This window comes from Mus musculus, chromosome 18, assembly GCF_000001635.26.
Source record: "Mus musculus strain C57BL/6J chromosome 18, GRCm38.p6 C57BL/6J".
Taxonomy (NCBI): domain Eukaryota; kingdom Metazoa; phylum Chordata; class Mammalia; order Rodentia; family Muridae; genus Mus; species Mus musculus.
The window spans coordinates 22,114,416-22,132,100 of NC_000084.6; the positions used below are offsets into that span (position 1 = coordinate 22,114,416).

At 38.6% G+C, this 17,685-nt stretch overlaps 1 protein-coding gene across 1 annotated transcript in view; it reads right to left on the reverse strand.

The window, feature by feature from the left end:
- The window catches only part of Ccdc178 (coiled coil domain containing 178), a 360,500-nt gene that overhangs the window by 303,519 nt on the left and 39,296 nt on the right, over positions 1-17,685 (reverse strand). The window contains exons 7-9 of the mRNA NM_027616.3: positions 17,000-17,022; positions 15,682-15,761; positions 6,111-6,311 (exon numbers count right to left, since the gene is read on the reverse strand). Of these exons, the coding sequence (NP_081892.2) occupies positions 6,111-6,311; positions 15,682-15,761; positions 17,000-17,022 (304 nt within the window). The remainder of the gene's footprint in view (positions 1-6,110; positions 6,312-15,681; positions 15,762-16,999; positions 17,023-17,685) is intronic.

Here is a 17,685-nt window from a genome sequence, read left to right on the forward strand (position 1 = left end):
CCAAACTTTGTCTCTGTAACTCCTTCCAAGGGTGTTTTGTTCCCACTTCTAAGGAGGGGCATAGTGTCCACACTTCAGTCTTCATTTTTCTTGAGTTTCATGTGTTTAGGAAATTGTATCTTATATCTTGGATTGGCAGGATCAACATTGTAAAAATGGCTATCTTGCCAAAAGCAATCTACAGATTCAATGCAATCCCCATCAAAATTTCAACTCAATTCTTCAACGAATTAGAAGGAGCAATTTGCAAATTCATCTGGAATAACAAAAAACCTAGGATAGCAAAAACTCTTCTCAAGGATAAAAGAACCTCTGGTGAAATCACCATGCCTGACCTAAAGCTTTACTACAGAGCAATTGTGGTAAAAACTGCATGGTACTGGTATAGAGACAGACAAGTAGACCAATGGAATAGAATTGAAGACCCAGAAATGAACCCACACACCTATGGTCACTTGATCTTCGACAAGGGAGCTAAAACCATCCAGTGGAAGAAAGACAGCATTTTCAACAATTGGTGCTGGCACAACTGGTTGTTGTCATGTAGAAGAATACGAATCGATCCATACTTATCTCCTTGTACTAAGGTCAAATCTAAATGGATCAAAGAACTTCACATAAAACCAGAGACACTGAAACTTATAGAGGAGAAAGTGGGGAAAAGCCTTGATGATATGGGCACAGGGGAAAAATTCCTGAACAGAACAGCAATGGCTTGTGCTGTAAGATCGAGAATTGACAAATGGGACCTAATGAAACTCCAAAGTTTCTGCAAGGCAAAAGACACCGTCAATAAGACAAAGAGACCACCAACAGATTGGGAAAGGATCTTTACCTATCCTAAATCAGATAGGGGACTAATATCCAACATATATAAAGAACTCAAGAAGGTGGACTTCAGAAAATCAAATAACCCCATTAAAAAATGGGGCTCAGAACTGAACAAAGAAGTCTCACCTGAGGAATACCGAATGGCAGAGAAGCACCTGAAAAAATGTTCAACATCCTTAATCATCAGGGAAATGCAAATCAAAACAACCCTGAGATTCCACCTCACACCAGTCAGAATGGCTAAGATCAAAAATTCAGGTGACAGCAGATGCTGGCGTGGATGTGGAGAAAGAGGAACACTCCTCCATTGTTGGTGGGATTGCAGGCTTGTACAACCACTCTGGAAATCAGTCTGGCGGTTCCTCAGAAAATTGGACATAGTACTACCGGAGGATCCAGCAATACCTCTCCTGGGCATATATCCAGAAGATGCCCCAACTGGTAAGAAGGACACATGCTCCACTATGTTCATAGCAGCCTTATTTATAATAGCCAGAAGCTGGAAAGAACCCAGATGCCCCTCAACAGAGGAATGGATACAGAAAATGTGGTACATCTACACAATGGAGTACTACTCAGCTATTAAAAAGAATGAATTTATGAAATTCCTAGCCAAATGGATGGACCTGGAGGGCATCATCCTGAGTGAAGTAACACATTCACAAAGGAACTCACACAATATATACTCACTGATAAGTGGATATTAGCCCAAAACCTAGGATACCCAAGATATAAGATACAATTTCCTAAACACAGGAAGACCCTACTATTAAGGCCACAGTCCACAATATCCAAATAAAGCTCTCTGAGCTGGGTACAAAATGGAGGACTCGATTTCTCAGAGGGACTTCCTCTTTGTTGTCTGATCTTATCTGGAGAGCACAAGTGCCTGGTCTTATCTAGAAGATGACCCTGCACAAAGCTTCCTGCAAGTGCTGCATGATTCAGCCCTTCCCACCATATGATATTTAGGTGTGGGGCATTGGGCTATTCAGAGACAGGCTGGTCTCCAGTCGAGCTAAGGTCTGAACCCTGGAAGGGTGGTAATTCACCTACATGACACTGTAGGCATTCTCTTATGCTCCTGGAACACTGACTCCTGCCTAAGTTACTGCCCCCCACAGCCCCCACAAGAGAAGCATGGCTAGAAGTCACATAGGCAATGTCCCAAACTTCTGACCTTCAGGCTAAACTCCTCCCCAGTTACCTAGCAACAGTAAGATAAGACAGCATACTTTAAAAGGGGCTGTTTGGCCTCTCCTCACTCTCTTACTTCTCTCACTCCTCTCTCCTTTCTGTCTTCTCCTCTCCTCTCTCTTCCTCTTATTCTCTAGCCTCTCTCTCTCTCTCTCTCTCTCTCTCTCTCTCTCTCTCTCTCTCTCTCTCTCTCTTTCTCTGTCTCTCCCTCCCTCCCTCTCCCTTCTCTCTTTCTCCCTGCCTTTCTACAATAAAACTCTAAAACCATAGAATGTCTCTGCTAATCACAGTCCACTGTGCTTGGAGGATGGGATAGGCTTTCTTCTAATGAACCAATGGAAGGTTTCTAATCTCCCAATAGAAGGCCTTCCTGTGCTCACTCTCGCTGGCATGGGAACCTCTCATCCCTCATCCCTCTCTCCCATAACCCCAGGGCTTTAGGGAAGTAGCCCTGGAGCTCACAGGTTGGGATGCCCCTTGTCCACCCCCCAATGAGTGGGTCAGAGGCTTGGATGCCAACCCGGGGATGAGTGGAAAGAGTCTGGCAGCCCTCCCACATCTGCCTGACCAGAGCATAGGTAGAACTCTGGCGGGGTGTGGGTCTTTTCCCCTTCCCCCTCTTCCCCAGAGGCCCCCTTTTTAGTTCCCAACAATTAGGTACTGTTTTATAACCAGTAAGCCCTTCCTGCCTGTAAACCCCAAAAACCTCTGAGGAAAGTCACATAGTCTATGACTAGATTACAGGTTTCAATCCCCCTCCCCCAAGAACATGTCTGGTTTTGGAGTGCTTTTTCATGTAAATGAAGGATCCAACCCTAGCAAATAATGTATATTCACCTTAGAATTCTGTACTCACTCCTCAAATCTTTACAGCCCTTGTTCAGCCTAAATAAAGTTGAGCTGTCTCACTGAAGTCGATCCTATTTTCAGAACCCTGACCCCACCCCTCTACTCTTTTTTTGTCCTCAAAGGTCAGTATCCAACTGCCCCCAGGTAGAAGGATCAGTCACAGTTTTCCAGACTTTATTTTTTCATGTCTGTCTGTTTAATTAGGTATTCTACACTGTCTATCTTCTTAGGTATATGTGTGTATATGTGCATATGTGTGCATGTGTATGTGTGTTTTATGTGTGTATGGTTGTGTGTGTATGTGTGTGTGCATGTATTGTATGTGTGCATGTATGTGCATGGTGTGGATGTGTGCATGTATGTCTCTGTGTGTACGTGTGCATGTGTGTGTATGTATGCATGTGTGTCTCTGTGTATATGTGTATATATATGTGTACATGCATTGTGTGTATGTGTGCATGTGTGTCTCTGTGTGTACGTGTGCATGTGTGTGTATGTATGCATGTGTGTCTCTGTGTATATGTGTATATATATGTGTACATGCATTGTGTGTATGTGTGCATGTGTGTCTCTGTGTGTACATGTGCATGTGCGTTTATGCATGTATATATGTGTGAATGTGTGTATATGTATCTGTATGTGTGTATGCATGTGTGTATGCATGTGTGTATGCATGTGTGTATGTGTATGCACGTGTGTATATGTGTATATATGTGTGTATGTGTGTGTGCATTCCATTGTATTGATTTATCTCACACTCATACTCTCCATCCCTTGAGAGCTTCTTTTGCCATTTGCCACTTCCCACCTGTGCATTGCCCATCTATTCTTCTAGGTGAACTTTAAAGTATTCTCTTTGTGGAAAGCTGCCTCTAGTTCTCAAATGAGCAGGGAATGCCAGCTCTACAAGTACATCACATACTACCAAACATGTTCATTCTCAGATCTAAGATTTCTTCCTCTTTCATTAGATAGCCATAGAGAAATATTCCCAGATCCACAAGCAAAGATGTGTGGAAAACAGGAAACTGGTAAAAATAGGATCATGGAACCCCAGGGAAGTCTGAGACAGTCATTCATTTGTATTTCCAGATGTCTGTGGTGTATGATAAAATGTATGTGTCACCTTATTTTACAAGAAAATAAAGCTATACAAACTAATTTATAGATTTCAAGATCATATAACACCCAGTTTGTATGGGAAGACATTTCTTTTTATCCTTTTAATAGAAAAAAAAGATAAAGAATTTCTTAGATAGCATTAGATATCAGATAGATAACAAGAGCTATCATTTCAGATGTATGTTATGACCAGACAAAAAGGAAGGTAGCAGGGCTATGAATATACTGCCCCACACTCCTCAATGACATCTTCATGGTGTCCCATGTGGATTCTCATTGGTTGACCCAAAAGGAAGTTGGACTTTAGAAAACATCTTTAGCACAAACCATTCTGAACCTGTTTTCTGGGAGATGAAACAAAACATATGTGTTGTAGCAGATAGGAAAGGAGACTGGAGGAGTCCCTAGAAGAGAGCCAGGAAAGCAACAGATGGGTTCCCTAATTTTATTAAATGCTTGTTCTGACAAACGTCCTACTTACAGCTATTTAAAAAGATTGAGTTTTAAAATTTATTATACAAGAAGCTATAAAATTCTAAAAACAGAAAATATCTAATTGTATACTTCAAAACAGATTAATAACATTTAAGGATTGTGTCCTATTTATATCCACACAAAGCCAGCTGGTTCCTGGAAATAGTTTTTCAGAAACATTTTTCACACAGAAAGTTCCTAACAAGTATATAGTAATGACTTTAAATTATACTGCATGTAAAACTCACTTAAATAAAATGAAGCAAGTAAATACACATTTGAAATTTAAGTAGACCTTTAATAGTATTAATTAAAGGTTAATCCAAACCATAAGTTATTTTCCATCACGAGAATTTATTACATTTATTATTTACTAGAATGTATACACATCTGTATTACTTTCATTTCTACAGCTCCCTGAATATTACTCCAAAGAGACTCCAAGCCATAGATTCTAAATGATCTTAAGTGGCTTATAAGGTAAGCAGAGCAACATTAAAAAATCAGCTCCCAACGTCAGTTTTTTTTACCACAGATAATGAGAAATGACAATGAGGGACACTGCAGATGCTCTGTGGATGTGAATATGAGGCAACTCAAGGACCCACTGGGGTCTACAGTGTCTTAGGTACCTACCTATTCTGACTCTCTCATGTCTTACCATATTTACATTCCATAAATAGGTTTAGAAGTCAGTTATAATCATAGTAATTTATTAGCAGAATATTAATATAATAAATTAGGTTCAAGAAAAGAGTGACACAAAAAGACCATATAAATAATACCTTCTTGCAACTCCTCAGAATGCACATATCTACTTTGGAGGTCATAGTTTTAGGGGATTTAGTGTTACAATAGAAGTCTATCATTTCTTCTACATGACATATGCTTTAAGTTAATGCCTTTTATCCCAGAGCAATGACTAATAGGACAGCCCTTTATCTCAAGTGAGTGATTGTATTAGTATCCTATTATTTAAAAAAAAAAATACTTTAGAGCCAAATGACTCCTGAACTCAATAACAGGTATGAAGTTTCTAGCCTCTGGACTAGTAAGAAATGTTTTAATGATACAGGATATACTTTAATAACACAGTGGCCAGAAACTTTAAGTTGTGTATTCCACCGTAGCTCTTCCTCTGTATGCTCTAAAGAACAGAATTTTCTTAAACATTTATTGCCCAGGTTACTCTTGCAAAAATATTAAAGTTACTTTCTTGATAAAAGCTCCTTTCAAACTGACTTTTTATCTAAATTCTTGAAAGTAAGTGTGTGTCCTTCCCAACATGTCACTTAGAAATCTGAATTTTTCTGCATCCCCAAACACAGCTAATGATACCAACAGGGCAGTCAGATGTATGGATCTTTAATAACTGAAATAATGCTACAAGTATGGTAAGTAATATATGGCAAAAGTTTGCCTCTCTCTGTGATATATTAATGAGTAAGATTTTCAACACACTTAAAAGCCCACAGTCAAGGTTTTGTGTCTCTGGATTCATTCCAATGTTTAGTACTGTATTTCATTCATGCTCCAGTCTGTAAGCAACATCTACCAGTAAATAGTGTATCCCAAGCACTGGTCCACTCTCTCTGCTACCTAAATGGAGACTGATGGAAGGGGAAACCTTTTATTACCTTTCTGTACAGCTAATGGGAGTTCTTGGAGCTTCCAAATGGACCAAGAGTCAATTTTCATGCTAATCTTTTTCTTTCGTGATTTGTGTTGTTTTAAAGCTTGTTCTGCTTCTGCTCTGTCAGTTTCCAGACTTTTAATGAGGTGGATGGCCTCTGATAGCAATGTCTCCATCCTCTTCTTCAACTCGGGACACTTCTCATCTTAAAATAGGAACATGCATTCAAGCTTGTTAATAAACCAGCCCACAGGCAATGTGATGAGAGAGCATGCATCTTAGTTGATGTAATCTTTCAAATATTTGCATGTTTAACAAAATAATGTTAGGAGGTGTTAAAGAAGAACATATTCAAAATACCGAGACAGGAGAAATTCATAAAAATAAACAAAACCAAAGTCCAGACTGTACTTAATTTTCTGTTGGCAGAGAAATCAGCATTTGAATAACACAAAGACATTCTTTACGCAGTGCACAAAACCATCCTTCAAGAAAGGGTTCAAGTTTCTTTAATCATTGTTAAGTTAATACAATCTATAGTGCAAATTGCCTTGTCTTAGAAAGAAACATATACCAAATTCAACACAAGAGCATTCTGACACTTGGTAGACTAAGGTAGAAGGAAGTAGTCTGGTTTTTGTTTAAGAAAGAGCTAATCGGCCAATTAGCTTGGCAGAAGAGAATAAGGTGGGACTTCTGATGCCAGTTGGGGAAGGTCCCAGAGAGAGGTAAGAGAGGATCATGAGGAGAAAAAAAAGTTGTGGAAAGATCATGTGGAGGGACTAGGATGTACCATGAGATGGAGATGAGAGAGCATCCCACACATGGACCAGAGTGATTCAGGGCAAGACATGATTAGCAAGTAAGTGGGGTATTTGTCTGGGTATTAGCAGCCTAGTCAGGTTAGAAAAGCTCAGAATCTGCTCATCTTAGACTTATGAGAGAGAGAGAGAGAGAGAGAGAGAGAGAGAGAGAGAGAGAGAGAGAGAGAGAGAGAGAGAGACAGGCAGACAGAGAGACACACACAGAGAGAGAGAGAGAGACAGAGAGAGAGAAACAGAGTCAGGCATGATGGCACTGACCTATAATATTAGCACTTGAGAGGAGTGATTTTGCAAGACCCTGTGGGTTCAGTGATAGTCTGAGCCACAGAGGGAGAGATTTGTCTTGAAAACCAAACAAAGAGATTTAAAATTATTTAACCCTATCATGAAAATAATACAAAGATGGTATCATATTATTTGGAGACAGAATTTTCAGTGAACATATAGAAAGCATATATAAAGCCACAACCAGTAACTTTAAAGAGAATCCCTATTGGAAGTAAAACACCACACAGGCTGCTTTATTTTTAAATCATGGCTGTGTTTCCTCCAAATCACACTAAGCAATTTAAATCAATATTGAAGACTGCTCAGTCCCTGGAAAAAGAAGGCATTGATATTCTTCAGCTTTATCAGATAATAACTTCTCCACTTAGCCTTGGCAAGAATTCATCAGAAATTTCCAAATTCTATTTATTCAGCCTTAATTAACTCTGTTAATGAGAGACGCCTGTGATCTCTGGTTCACAGCTCTCGAATAATATGGCTTAATGTTAACAAAATATTAGCAGAAGTATTCATTCATCTGCTTGTGAACAAAATGTGAACCAAGATTATTATTTCCTCCAACAACAATAATATGCTTTCCTCTAGCGAGAACAAGGTAAGGAAGAAAGATGAGAGTCCTGTCCTGCTGATATTGTAGTGACACAGGCTGACTTCCGCCACCAGGTGACATGATAAGAATTCATAAACACAGTGTCAAAAAAAATAAAATAAAGGACACCATGGAGGACAGGGGGAGGTAAGACAGTAAAATGGCATACATGAATAAAGTGATGGGTAAATCTTTTTTCTTTTGTATAATAAAGACAATGCCTTTTCTGTGAGATGGCAATTATAAATGGCCATGTGATGGCTGTAAAGGGAAACCAAACTATTGCATATCTTCTGCTATCCTAGAGAGCTGATTAAAGACATTGACATGTACCCTGAAAAGAAATAATCTTAATGGGCAAAAATAACTTTCTCTGGCCCCAGTTTTATCTTGTTTCTTTGAAACCACAGTTAACCTTCAGTCTGAGTACATTATTTAGTGAGGTTTTTTGGTTTTTTTTTTTTTTGTTTTGTTTTGTTTTGTTTTGTTTTGTTTTTTTCATGCAATATTGACAATTTGTGAATGATTCTATAATCAATCTCCCTAAGATGTTTTTGTCTAAACTACACAAAGACACTCGTGTCACCACCAATCATAGCACTTTAATGGATTTACATGTGTTTTACCAAAGTTCTTCATCTTTACAAATTAACTTTTGCACTTTCTTTAATGGCATACAAACAAATATCCTATCTGTAAGTGACTTGTGGTGTCTCTGATCCATTGTCATATACATCTCTCTAATTGTCTCCCAAACCAACTCACTTACTGTATATGTAAGCAAGGGCTTGTACTTTTTAACACATATGCTTTAAAAAAGCCATTATCGTCCTGGTACCATGTGTTTCTTAGTCTCACACGTGCATATTTCTGATGGATGTTATGTTAGGTACTTTTACTGTGACTGTGGCCATCAGTAAGTTAATCTTTTTCCTCTGTATCTATGATGTATTAAAATTCAAGTTTTAATCTTGCCATAGACATTAATACAGAAACTAAATAAATAAAATGAATCAGTCAAAACAGCACAGGAATGAGTAATACCTTTAAACAAAATATTCTACCTTTTAACGAAAAGACCCGGTTCCCGGATCCTGCCAAGACTAGTCTGCACAAGTGAGATTGTGGACTACAGAAGCTAACAGCTTCTGGGTCAGGCAGGAGCCACAGAGCTTCTAAGGCAGGCCCTGTTTCGGGCTCCAGACATCCGGGCATGTTCCCTTCCAGAGGAGAGGTGTCCACCCCGCTGGGGAGGGATTTGCTGGAGCATCTGTGGGAGTCATCTTTGTTCCTGGATCCTTCCAAGACTAGTCTACACAGGTGAGAGTGTGGATGACAGAAGCTGACAGCTTCTGGGACAGGCCCTGTTTCATGCCTTTATCTTCTGCCAGGAGGCAAGTCTGAACAACAGATATCTGTGCACCTTCTCTGCAAGAGGAGAGCTTGCATGCAGAGTGCTCTAACCACTGAAACTCAGGAGAGAGCTAGTCTCCTAGGTCTGCTGGCAGAGGTTAACAGAATCACAAGAGGAACAAGCTCTAACCAGAGACAACTATAACAACTTACTCCAGAGATTACCAGATGGCAAAAGGCAGACATAAGAATCTTACTAACAGAAACCAAGACCACTCACTATCATCAGAACCCAGCACTCCCACCTCAGCCAGTCCTGGGTACCCTAAAACACCCGAAAAGCTAGACCCAGATTTAAAGGCATATCTCATGATGATGGTAGAGGACATCAAGAAGGACTTTAATGACTCACTTAAAGAAATACAGGAGAACACTGCTAAAGAGTTACAAGTCCTTAAAGAAAAAGAGGAAAACACATCCAAACAGGTGATGGAAATGAACAAAACCATACTAGATCTAAAAAGGGAAGTGGACACATTAAGAAAACCCAAAGTGAGGCAACACTTTAGATAGAAATCCTAGGAAAGAAATCTGTAACCATAGATGTGAGCATCAGCAACAGAATAAAAGACATGGAAGAGAGAATCTCAGGTGCAGAAGATTCCATAGAAAACATCAGCACAACAATCAAAGAAAATGCAAAATGCAAAAAGTTCCTAACTCAAAACATCCAGGAAATCCAGGACACAATGAGAAGACCAAACCTATGGATAATAGGAGGAGATGAGAATGAAGATTATCAACTTAAAGGGCCAGCAAATACCTTCAACAAAATTATAGAAGAAAACTTCCCAAACCTAAAGAAAGAGATGCCCATGAACATACAAGAAGCCTACAGAACTCCAAATAGACTGGACCAGAAAAGAAATTCCTCCTGACACATAATAATCAGAACAGCAAATGCACTAAATAAAGATAGAATACCAAAAGCAGTAAGGGAAAAAGGTCAAGTAACATATAAAGGCAGGCCTATCAGAATTACACCAGATTTTTCACCAGAGACTATGAAAGCCAGAAGATCCTGGACAGATGTTATACAGACACTAAGAGAACACAAATGCCAGCCCAGGCTACTATACTCAGCCAAACTTTCAATTACCATAGATAGAGAAAACAAAGTATTCAACAACAAAACCAAATTCACACAATATTTTTCCATGAATCCAGCCCTTCAAAGGATAACAGAAAAAAAAAAAAAAACAATACAAGGAAGGAAACCATGGCCTAGAAAAAGCAAGAAAGTAATCCTTCAACAAACCTAAAAAACAGACAGCCACAAGAACAGAATACCAATGTTAACAACAAAAATAATAGGAAGCAACAATTACTTTTCCTTAATATCTCTTAATATCAATGGACTCAACTCCCCAATAAAAAAAACATAGACTAACAGACTGGCTACACAAACAGGACCCAACATTCTGTTGCTTACAGGAAACCCATCTCAGGGAAAAAGACAGACACTACCCCAAAATGAAAGTCTGGAAAACAATTTATCAAGCAAATGGTCTGAAGAAACAAGCTGGCATAGCCATTCTAATGTCTAATAAAAGCGACTTCCAACCCAAAGTCATCAAAAAAGACAAGGAGGGGCACTTCAAACTCATCAAAGGTAAAATCTTCCAAGAGGAACTCTCAGTTCTGAATATCTATGCTCCAAATACACGGGCAGCCACATTCATTAAAGAGATTTTAGTAAAGCTCAAAACACACATTGTACCTCACACAATAATAGTGGGAGACTTCAACACACCACTTTCATCAATGGACAGATCGTGGAAACAGAAAAAAAACCAGGGACATGGTGAAACTAACAGAAGTTATGAAAAAAATGGATCTAACAGATATCTACAGAACATTTTATTCTAAAACAAAAGGCTATACCTTCTTCTCAGCACCTCATGGTACCTTTTCCAAAACTGACCATATAATTGGTCAAAAAACAGGATTCAACAGATACAAAAATATTGAAATTGTCCCATGCATCCTATCAGATCACCATGAACTAAGGCTGATCTTCAATAACAACATAAGTAATAGCAAGCCAACATTCACGTGGAGACTGAACAACACTCTACTCAATGAAACTTTGGTCAAGGAAGGAATAAAGAAAGAAATTAAAGACTTTTTAGAGTTTAATGAAAATGAAGCCACAACATACCCAAACCTATGGGACACAATGAAAGCATTTCTAAGAGGGAAACTCATAGCTCTGAGTGCCTCCAAAAAGAAACTAGAGAGAGTACACACTAGCAGCTTGAGGATACAACTAAAAGCTCTAGAACAAAAGGAAGCAAATTCACCCAAGAGGAGTAGATGGCAGGAAATAATCAAACTCAGGGGCGAAATCAACCAAGTAGAAACAAGAACTATTCAAAGAATCAACCAAACTAGGAGCAGGTTCTTTGAGAAAATCAACAAAATAGATAAACCCTTAGATAGACTCACTAGAGGGCACAGGGACAAAATCCTAATTAACAAAATCAGAAATGAAAAGGGAGACATAACAACAGATCCTGAAGAAATCCAAAACACCATCAGATCCTTCTACAAAAGGCTATACTCAACAAAACTGGAAAACCTGGATGAAATGGACAAATTTCTGGACAGATATCAGGGACCAAAGTTGAATCAGGATCAAGTTGACCACCTAAACAGTCCCATATCCCCTAAAGAAATAGAAGCAGTTATTAATAGTCTCCCAGCCAAAAAAAGCCCAGGACCAGATGGGTTTATTGCAGAGTTCTATCAGACCTTCAAAGAAGACCTAATTCCAGTTCTTCACAAACTATTCCACAAAATAGAAATGGAAGGTACTCTACCCAACTCATTCTATGAAGCCACAATTACTCTGATACCTAAACCACAAAAAGACCCAACAAAGATAGAGAACTTCAGACCAGTTTCCCTTATGAATATTGATGCAAAAATCCTCAATAAAGTTCTTGCTAACCGAATCCAAGAACACATCAAAACAATCATCCATCCTGTCCAAGTAGGTTTCATCCCAGGGATGCAGGGATGGTTTAATATACGGAAATCCATCAATGTAATCCATTATATAAACAAACTCAAAGACAAAAACCACATGATCATCTCGTTAGATGCTGAGAAAGCATTTGACAAAATCCAACACCCATTCATGATAAAAGTCTTGGAAAGGTCAGGAATTCAAGGCCCATACCTAAACATGATAAAAGCAATCTACAGCAAACCAATAGCCAACATCAAAGTAAATGGTGAGAAGCTGGAAGCAATCCCACTAAAATCAGGCACTAGACAAGGCTGTCCACTCTCGCCCTACCTATTCAACATTGTACTTGAAGTCCTAGCCAGAGCAACTAGACAACAAAAGGAGATCAAGGGGATACAAATTGGAAAGGAAGAAGTCAAAATATCACTTTTTGCAGATGATATGATAGTATATATAAGTGACCCTAAAAATTCCACCAGAGAACTCCTAAGCCTGATAAACAGCTTCAATGAAGTAGCTGAATATAAAATTAACTCACACAAGTCAATGGCCTTTCTGTATACAAAGGATAAACAGGCTGAGAAAGAAATTAGGGAAACAACACCCTCCTCAATAGTCACAAATAATATAAAATACCTTGGCGTGACTCTAACTAAGGAAGTAAAGAATCTGTATGATAAGAACTTCAAGTCTCTGAAGAAAGAAATTAAAGAAGATCTCAGAAGATGGAAAGATCTCCCATGCTCATGGATTGGCAGGATCAACATTGTAAAAATGGCTATCTTGCCAAAAGCAATCTACAGATTCAATGCAATCCCCATCAAAATTCCAACTCAATTCTTCAACAAATTAGAAAGGGCAATTGGCAGATTCATCTGGAATAACAAAAAACCGTGGATAGCAAAAACTCTTCTCAAGGATAAAAGAACCTCTGGTGGAATCACCATGCCGGACCTAAAACTGTACTACAGAGCAATTGTGATAAAAACTTCATGGTATTGGTTTAGCGACAGACAAGTAGACCAATGGAATAGAATTGAAGACCCAGAAATGAACCCACACACTTATGGTCACTTGATCTTTGACAAGGGAGCTAAAACCATCCAGTGAAAAAAAGACAGCATTTTCAACAAATGGTGCTAGCATAACTAGCAGTTATCATGCAGAAGAATGCAAATTGATCCATTCCTATCTCCCTGTACTAAGATCAAATCTAAGTGGATTAAGGAACTCCACATAAAACCAGAGACACTGAAACTTATAGAGGAGAAAGTAGGGAAAAGCCTCGAAGATATGGGTACAGGGGAAAAATTCCTGAATAGAACAGCAATGGCTTGTGCTGTAAGATCAAGAATCGATAAATGGGACCTCATAAAATTGCAAAGCTTCTGCAAAGCAAAAGACACCGTCAATAAGACAAAAAGGCCACCAACAGATTGGGAAAGAATCTTACCTATCCTAAATCAGATAGAGGACTAATATCCAATATATATAAAAAACTAAAGAAGGTGAACTCCAGAAAATCAAATAACCCCATTAAGAAATGGGGCTGAGAGCTAAACAAAGAATTCTCACCTGAGGAATACCAAATGGCAGAGAAGCACCTGAAAAAATGTTCAACATCCTTAATCATCAGGGAAATGCAAATCAAAACAACCCTGAGATTCCACCTCACACCAATCAGAATGGCTAAGATCAAAAATTCAGGTGACAGCAGAAGCTGACAAGGGTGTGGAGAAAGAGGAACACTCCTCCATTGTTGGTGGGATTGCAAGCTTGTACAATCACTCTGGAAATCAGTCTGTTGGTTCCTCAAAAGTTGGACATAGTACTATTGGAAGATCCCTCAATACCTCTCTTGGGCATATATCTAGAAGATGTTCCAACCGGTAAGAAGGACACATGCTCCACTATGTTCATAGCAGCCTTATTTATAATAGCCAGAAGCTGGAAAGAACCCAGATGCCCCTCAACAGAGGAATGGATACAGAAAATGTGGTACATTTACACAGTGGAGTACTATTCAGCTATTAAAAAAGAATGAATTTATGAAATTCCGAGGCAAATGGATGGACCTGGAGGGCATCATCCTGAGTGAGGTAACCCATTCACACAGGAACTCACACAATATGTACTCACTGATAAGTGGATATTAGCCCAGAAACTTAGGATACCCAAGATATAAGATAAAATTTGTGAAACACATGAAGCTAGGGAAGAAAGAAGACCAAGGTGTGGATACTTTGCCCGTTCTTGGAATTGGGAGCAAGGCACCCATGGAAGGAGCTACAGAGACAGAGTTTGGAGCTGAGACAAAAGGATGGACCATCTAGAGACTGCCATACCCGGGGATCCATTCCATAATCAGCCTACAAATGCTGACACCATTGCATATGCCAGCAAGATTTTGCTGAAAGGACCCTGATATAGCTGTCTCTTGTGAGGCTATGCCAATGCCTAGCAAACACAGAAGTGGATGCTCACAGTCAGTATTGGATGGATCACAGGGCCCCCAGTGGAGGAGCTGGATTAATTACCCAGGGAACTTCGGGGATCTGCAACCCCATAGGTGGGACAACAATATGAACTAACCAGTAACCCCCAGCGATCGTGTCTCTAGCTGCATATGTATTAGAAGATGGCCTGGTCGGCCATAAGTGGTAAGAGAGGCCCATTGGTCATGCAGTCCTTATATGCCTCAGTACAGGGGAACGCCAGGGCCAAGAAATGGGAGTGGGTGCGTGGGTGAGTGGGTGTGGGAGGGTGTGGGGGACTTTTGGAATAGCACTGGATATTTAAATGAAATAAATACCTAATAATAATTAAAAAAATAAAAAAGAAAAAAAGAAAAGACCCAAGTTTATCAGTTTTACTCCAGTGAAGGCATTTCTAAATTTTTGTGACAGGCAAAGATGAGAAATTTGGTATAATCTCACATATTCAAATATGTTGAAATAGTATTAATAATAACTTTAAGCCGATATCTAAATTTTGCAACTTTCTATTAGTTATGGAAAATTCTGATCCTATGGAAGCCACTGGACTACAGCTTTTTATATTTTGCTGCAAGTTAAGAATAAACGTTAAAAAAAAATAAACTTTAGAGTTAAGTTTCTTTAGTCTTATTGACCACATGCCAACTGGTCAGTAGTTCCCCGTGGATGATAGCTGCTCCACTGGAGAGACAGACAGACAGACAGACAGACAATACCTTGATCATCATAGAAAGGTTTATCAGTCATTCTCAACTGTATTGAGCTCTGGGTAGGTATCACTGTATACCCAAAATTTAGTCCAATGTCTGGTGCAGAAGTCATTAATAATATGTGTTAGCTGAGGACATGCTACCCAGAGAGGTATAGTGGGCTCTTCTCTATTCAATATCCAGAAAACTCATAAGAATAATAATTGCCAATATCAGAAATATATTAAAAAATCAATGACCTCTAAACAATTATACATCTCTAAGTATCAAAAGCAAATTTACCCTTTCCTTTTTCTGGGTGGACTTGTTTCTCTGGAGCAGAGACGTCCAAACCTGCCTCTTTATCTTTTGTGACAGAAGTCCTACACATACAGAAAAAAAGAAGATGACATTAATTTGTAAAAGATAGATACATTAAAAATTAGTTATACAAAAATTGATAAAGTATTTCTGTGGAATATCAAATGTCATTTACGTGGTCACCTTACTGAAGAGTGCACTGATAGAAGAAAATTATATTACCCAGTAGTATTTATACTCAAATTAATAGAAACTTAAAACAATTACATGTCTTGAACTATCTTGAGAGAACATTATAACAGTATTTTTATTTACAAATTCTTATTTCCTAGAAATTTTATGATACAACATAATTTATAATTTATCTTTTCATTAAAAGGTTCAATCTATTTTCATGTAAGTCTATTGTTCACAACAAAGGATTTATTTCTACAATATTATAGCTATTTCCTATTTTATTAACATTTTTGTTAGAAAAAGAAGAAAGAAAAGTTCTGCCCAACTAAGCAAACTGGCTCTGTTTTTCGGAACTCTCATATTTATCTTGGCTGATTAGAACACTGTCTCTGTCTAAGGTTTCCACCCATGGAGTAAACACCATTTAACCAGAAGAGCAGGACAGAGGCATCACCAGTCATTATGAGCCTTCTCCTAACCTTCACATCTGCCCATTTCTAGAATTCCCAACTTTGCACATTTTGGGAAAGCTCATTCTGTATATCACATGCGTTTCTGTGCCCAGCTCTGTTTCTCCCCAGAGATCCTGATCTATCAGTGGCTTGCTCTAGGTATTGTTTGTTGCCCTGACCACTGTGGCAAGTGTAGAATGCACTGCCTGGAGACCCTTCAAGCACTGTGATAGGAATCGGTTTTATGGCCAGAACCATTAAATGGACACTTTAAAAAATAAAACCTCATTTCCCCTGGCAATAGGAATTCAGAGAACAAGTATGGACTGCTTTCGTGGTTGCCACTGACACAGGCAAGGAAAGCAGGCTCTTTCTATTGCTTTAATGTTCTGGCTCAGTGGGACGATTCTTGAATGGTTTTCTCCTTGGTTGATGTCAACTTTTTGCTAGATTTCAGAAATCTGACAACGTTCACTCTCACATGAGAACTCTATTCCCCCCATCCTTCGCTCCCCTACAACTCCTCCACTTCCTTCACTGTATTTTAATATCTAGCATGGAAAATATGACTTTCAAGTTTTCCATTCATTCTCAAATAAAACTGGTGAACTGCAAAGTGCAGAAAGTTCAACATTTTAGAGAACAATAAAAGAATCATTGAAGTTTCTTACCATTCTTCAAAAGAAGCTTCAAACTGTCAAAACAAAACAGTCCAGTAAAAATCAAAATTTAAACATCTCAAAAAACAATTGGTAAACTTCACTTTAAAACGACTTAAATTTAAACTGACTGATAAAATTCAGTTTTTTGCCTCATAATATATTTTTCATTGTGTCATCAAATATTTGTATAATCTATTTATAATACACACACACACATATATATTTGTCAAGCTGACTTCTTTTCACTATTATAAGTTTTTTCCACACTTTAAAACCCATGTACTTCTAAATCTTAAACACTTAAATGTTTCTTATCCCTACACAGCTATCAAGAGAGAGTCATTGAGTCTTCATTAAGACTCAATGGATGCTACCAAAGGATGCTAACCATAAAGCATGACAATATGGACTAAATTTGGATTGCCAAAACATGCACATGAGCAAATGGTGGTGAGAGATTAGAGAAATAATATTCTACTGTTTAGAATGGGAAGAGAAAAGAGTAAACATCTAAGTATAGGCTCATAATGTTCTTTACAAGAAGATGGCAGTGTGCTGTGGCACACAACCTTAGTCCCAGCACTGAGGAGGTAGAGGTAGACAGACTTCTGTGACTTCAAGGCTTGTCTGGTATAAGTAACATATTCCAGGCCAGGTAAGGAGTACATAATATGAGGTTCTGCATTAAAACATAA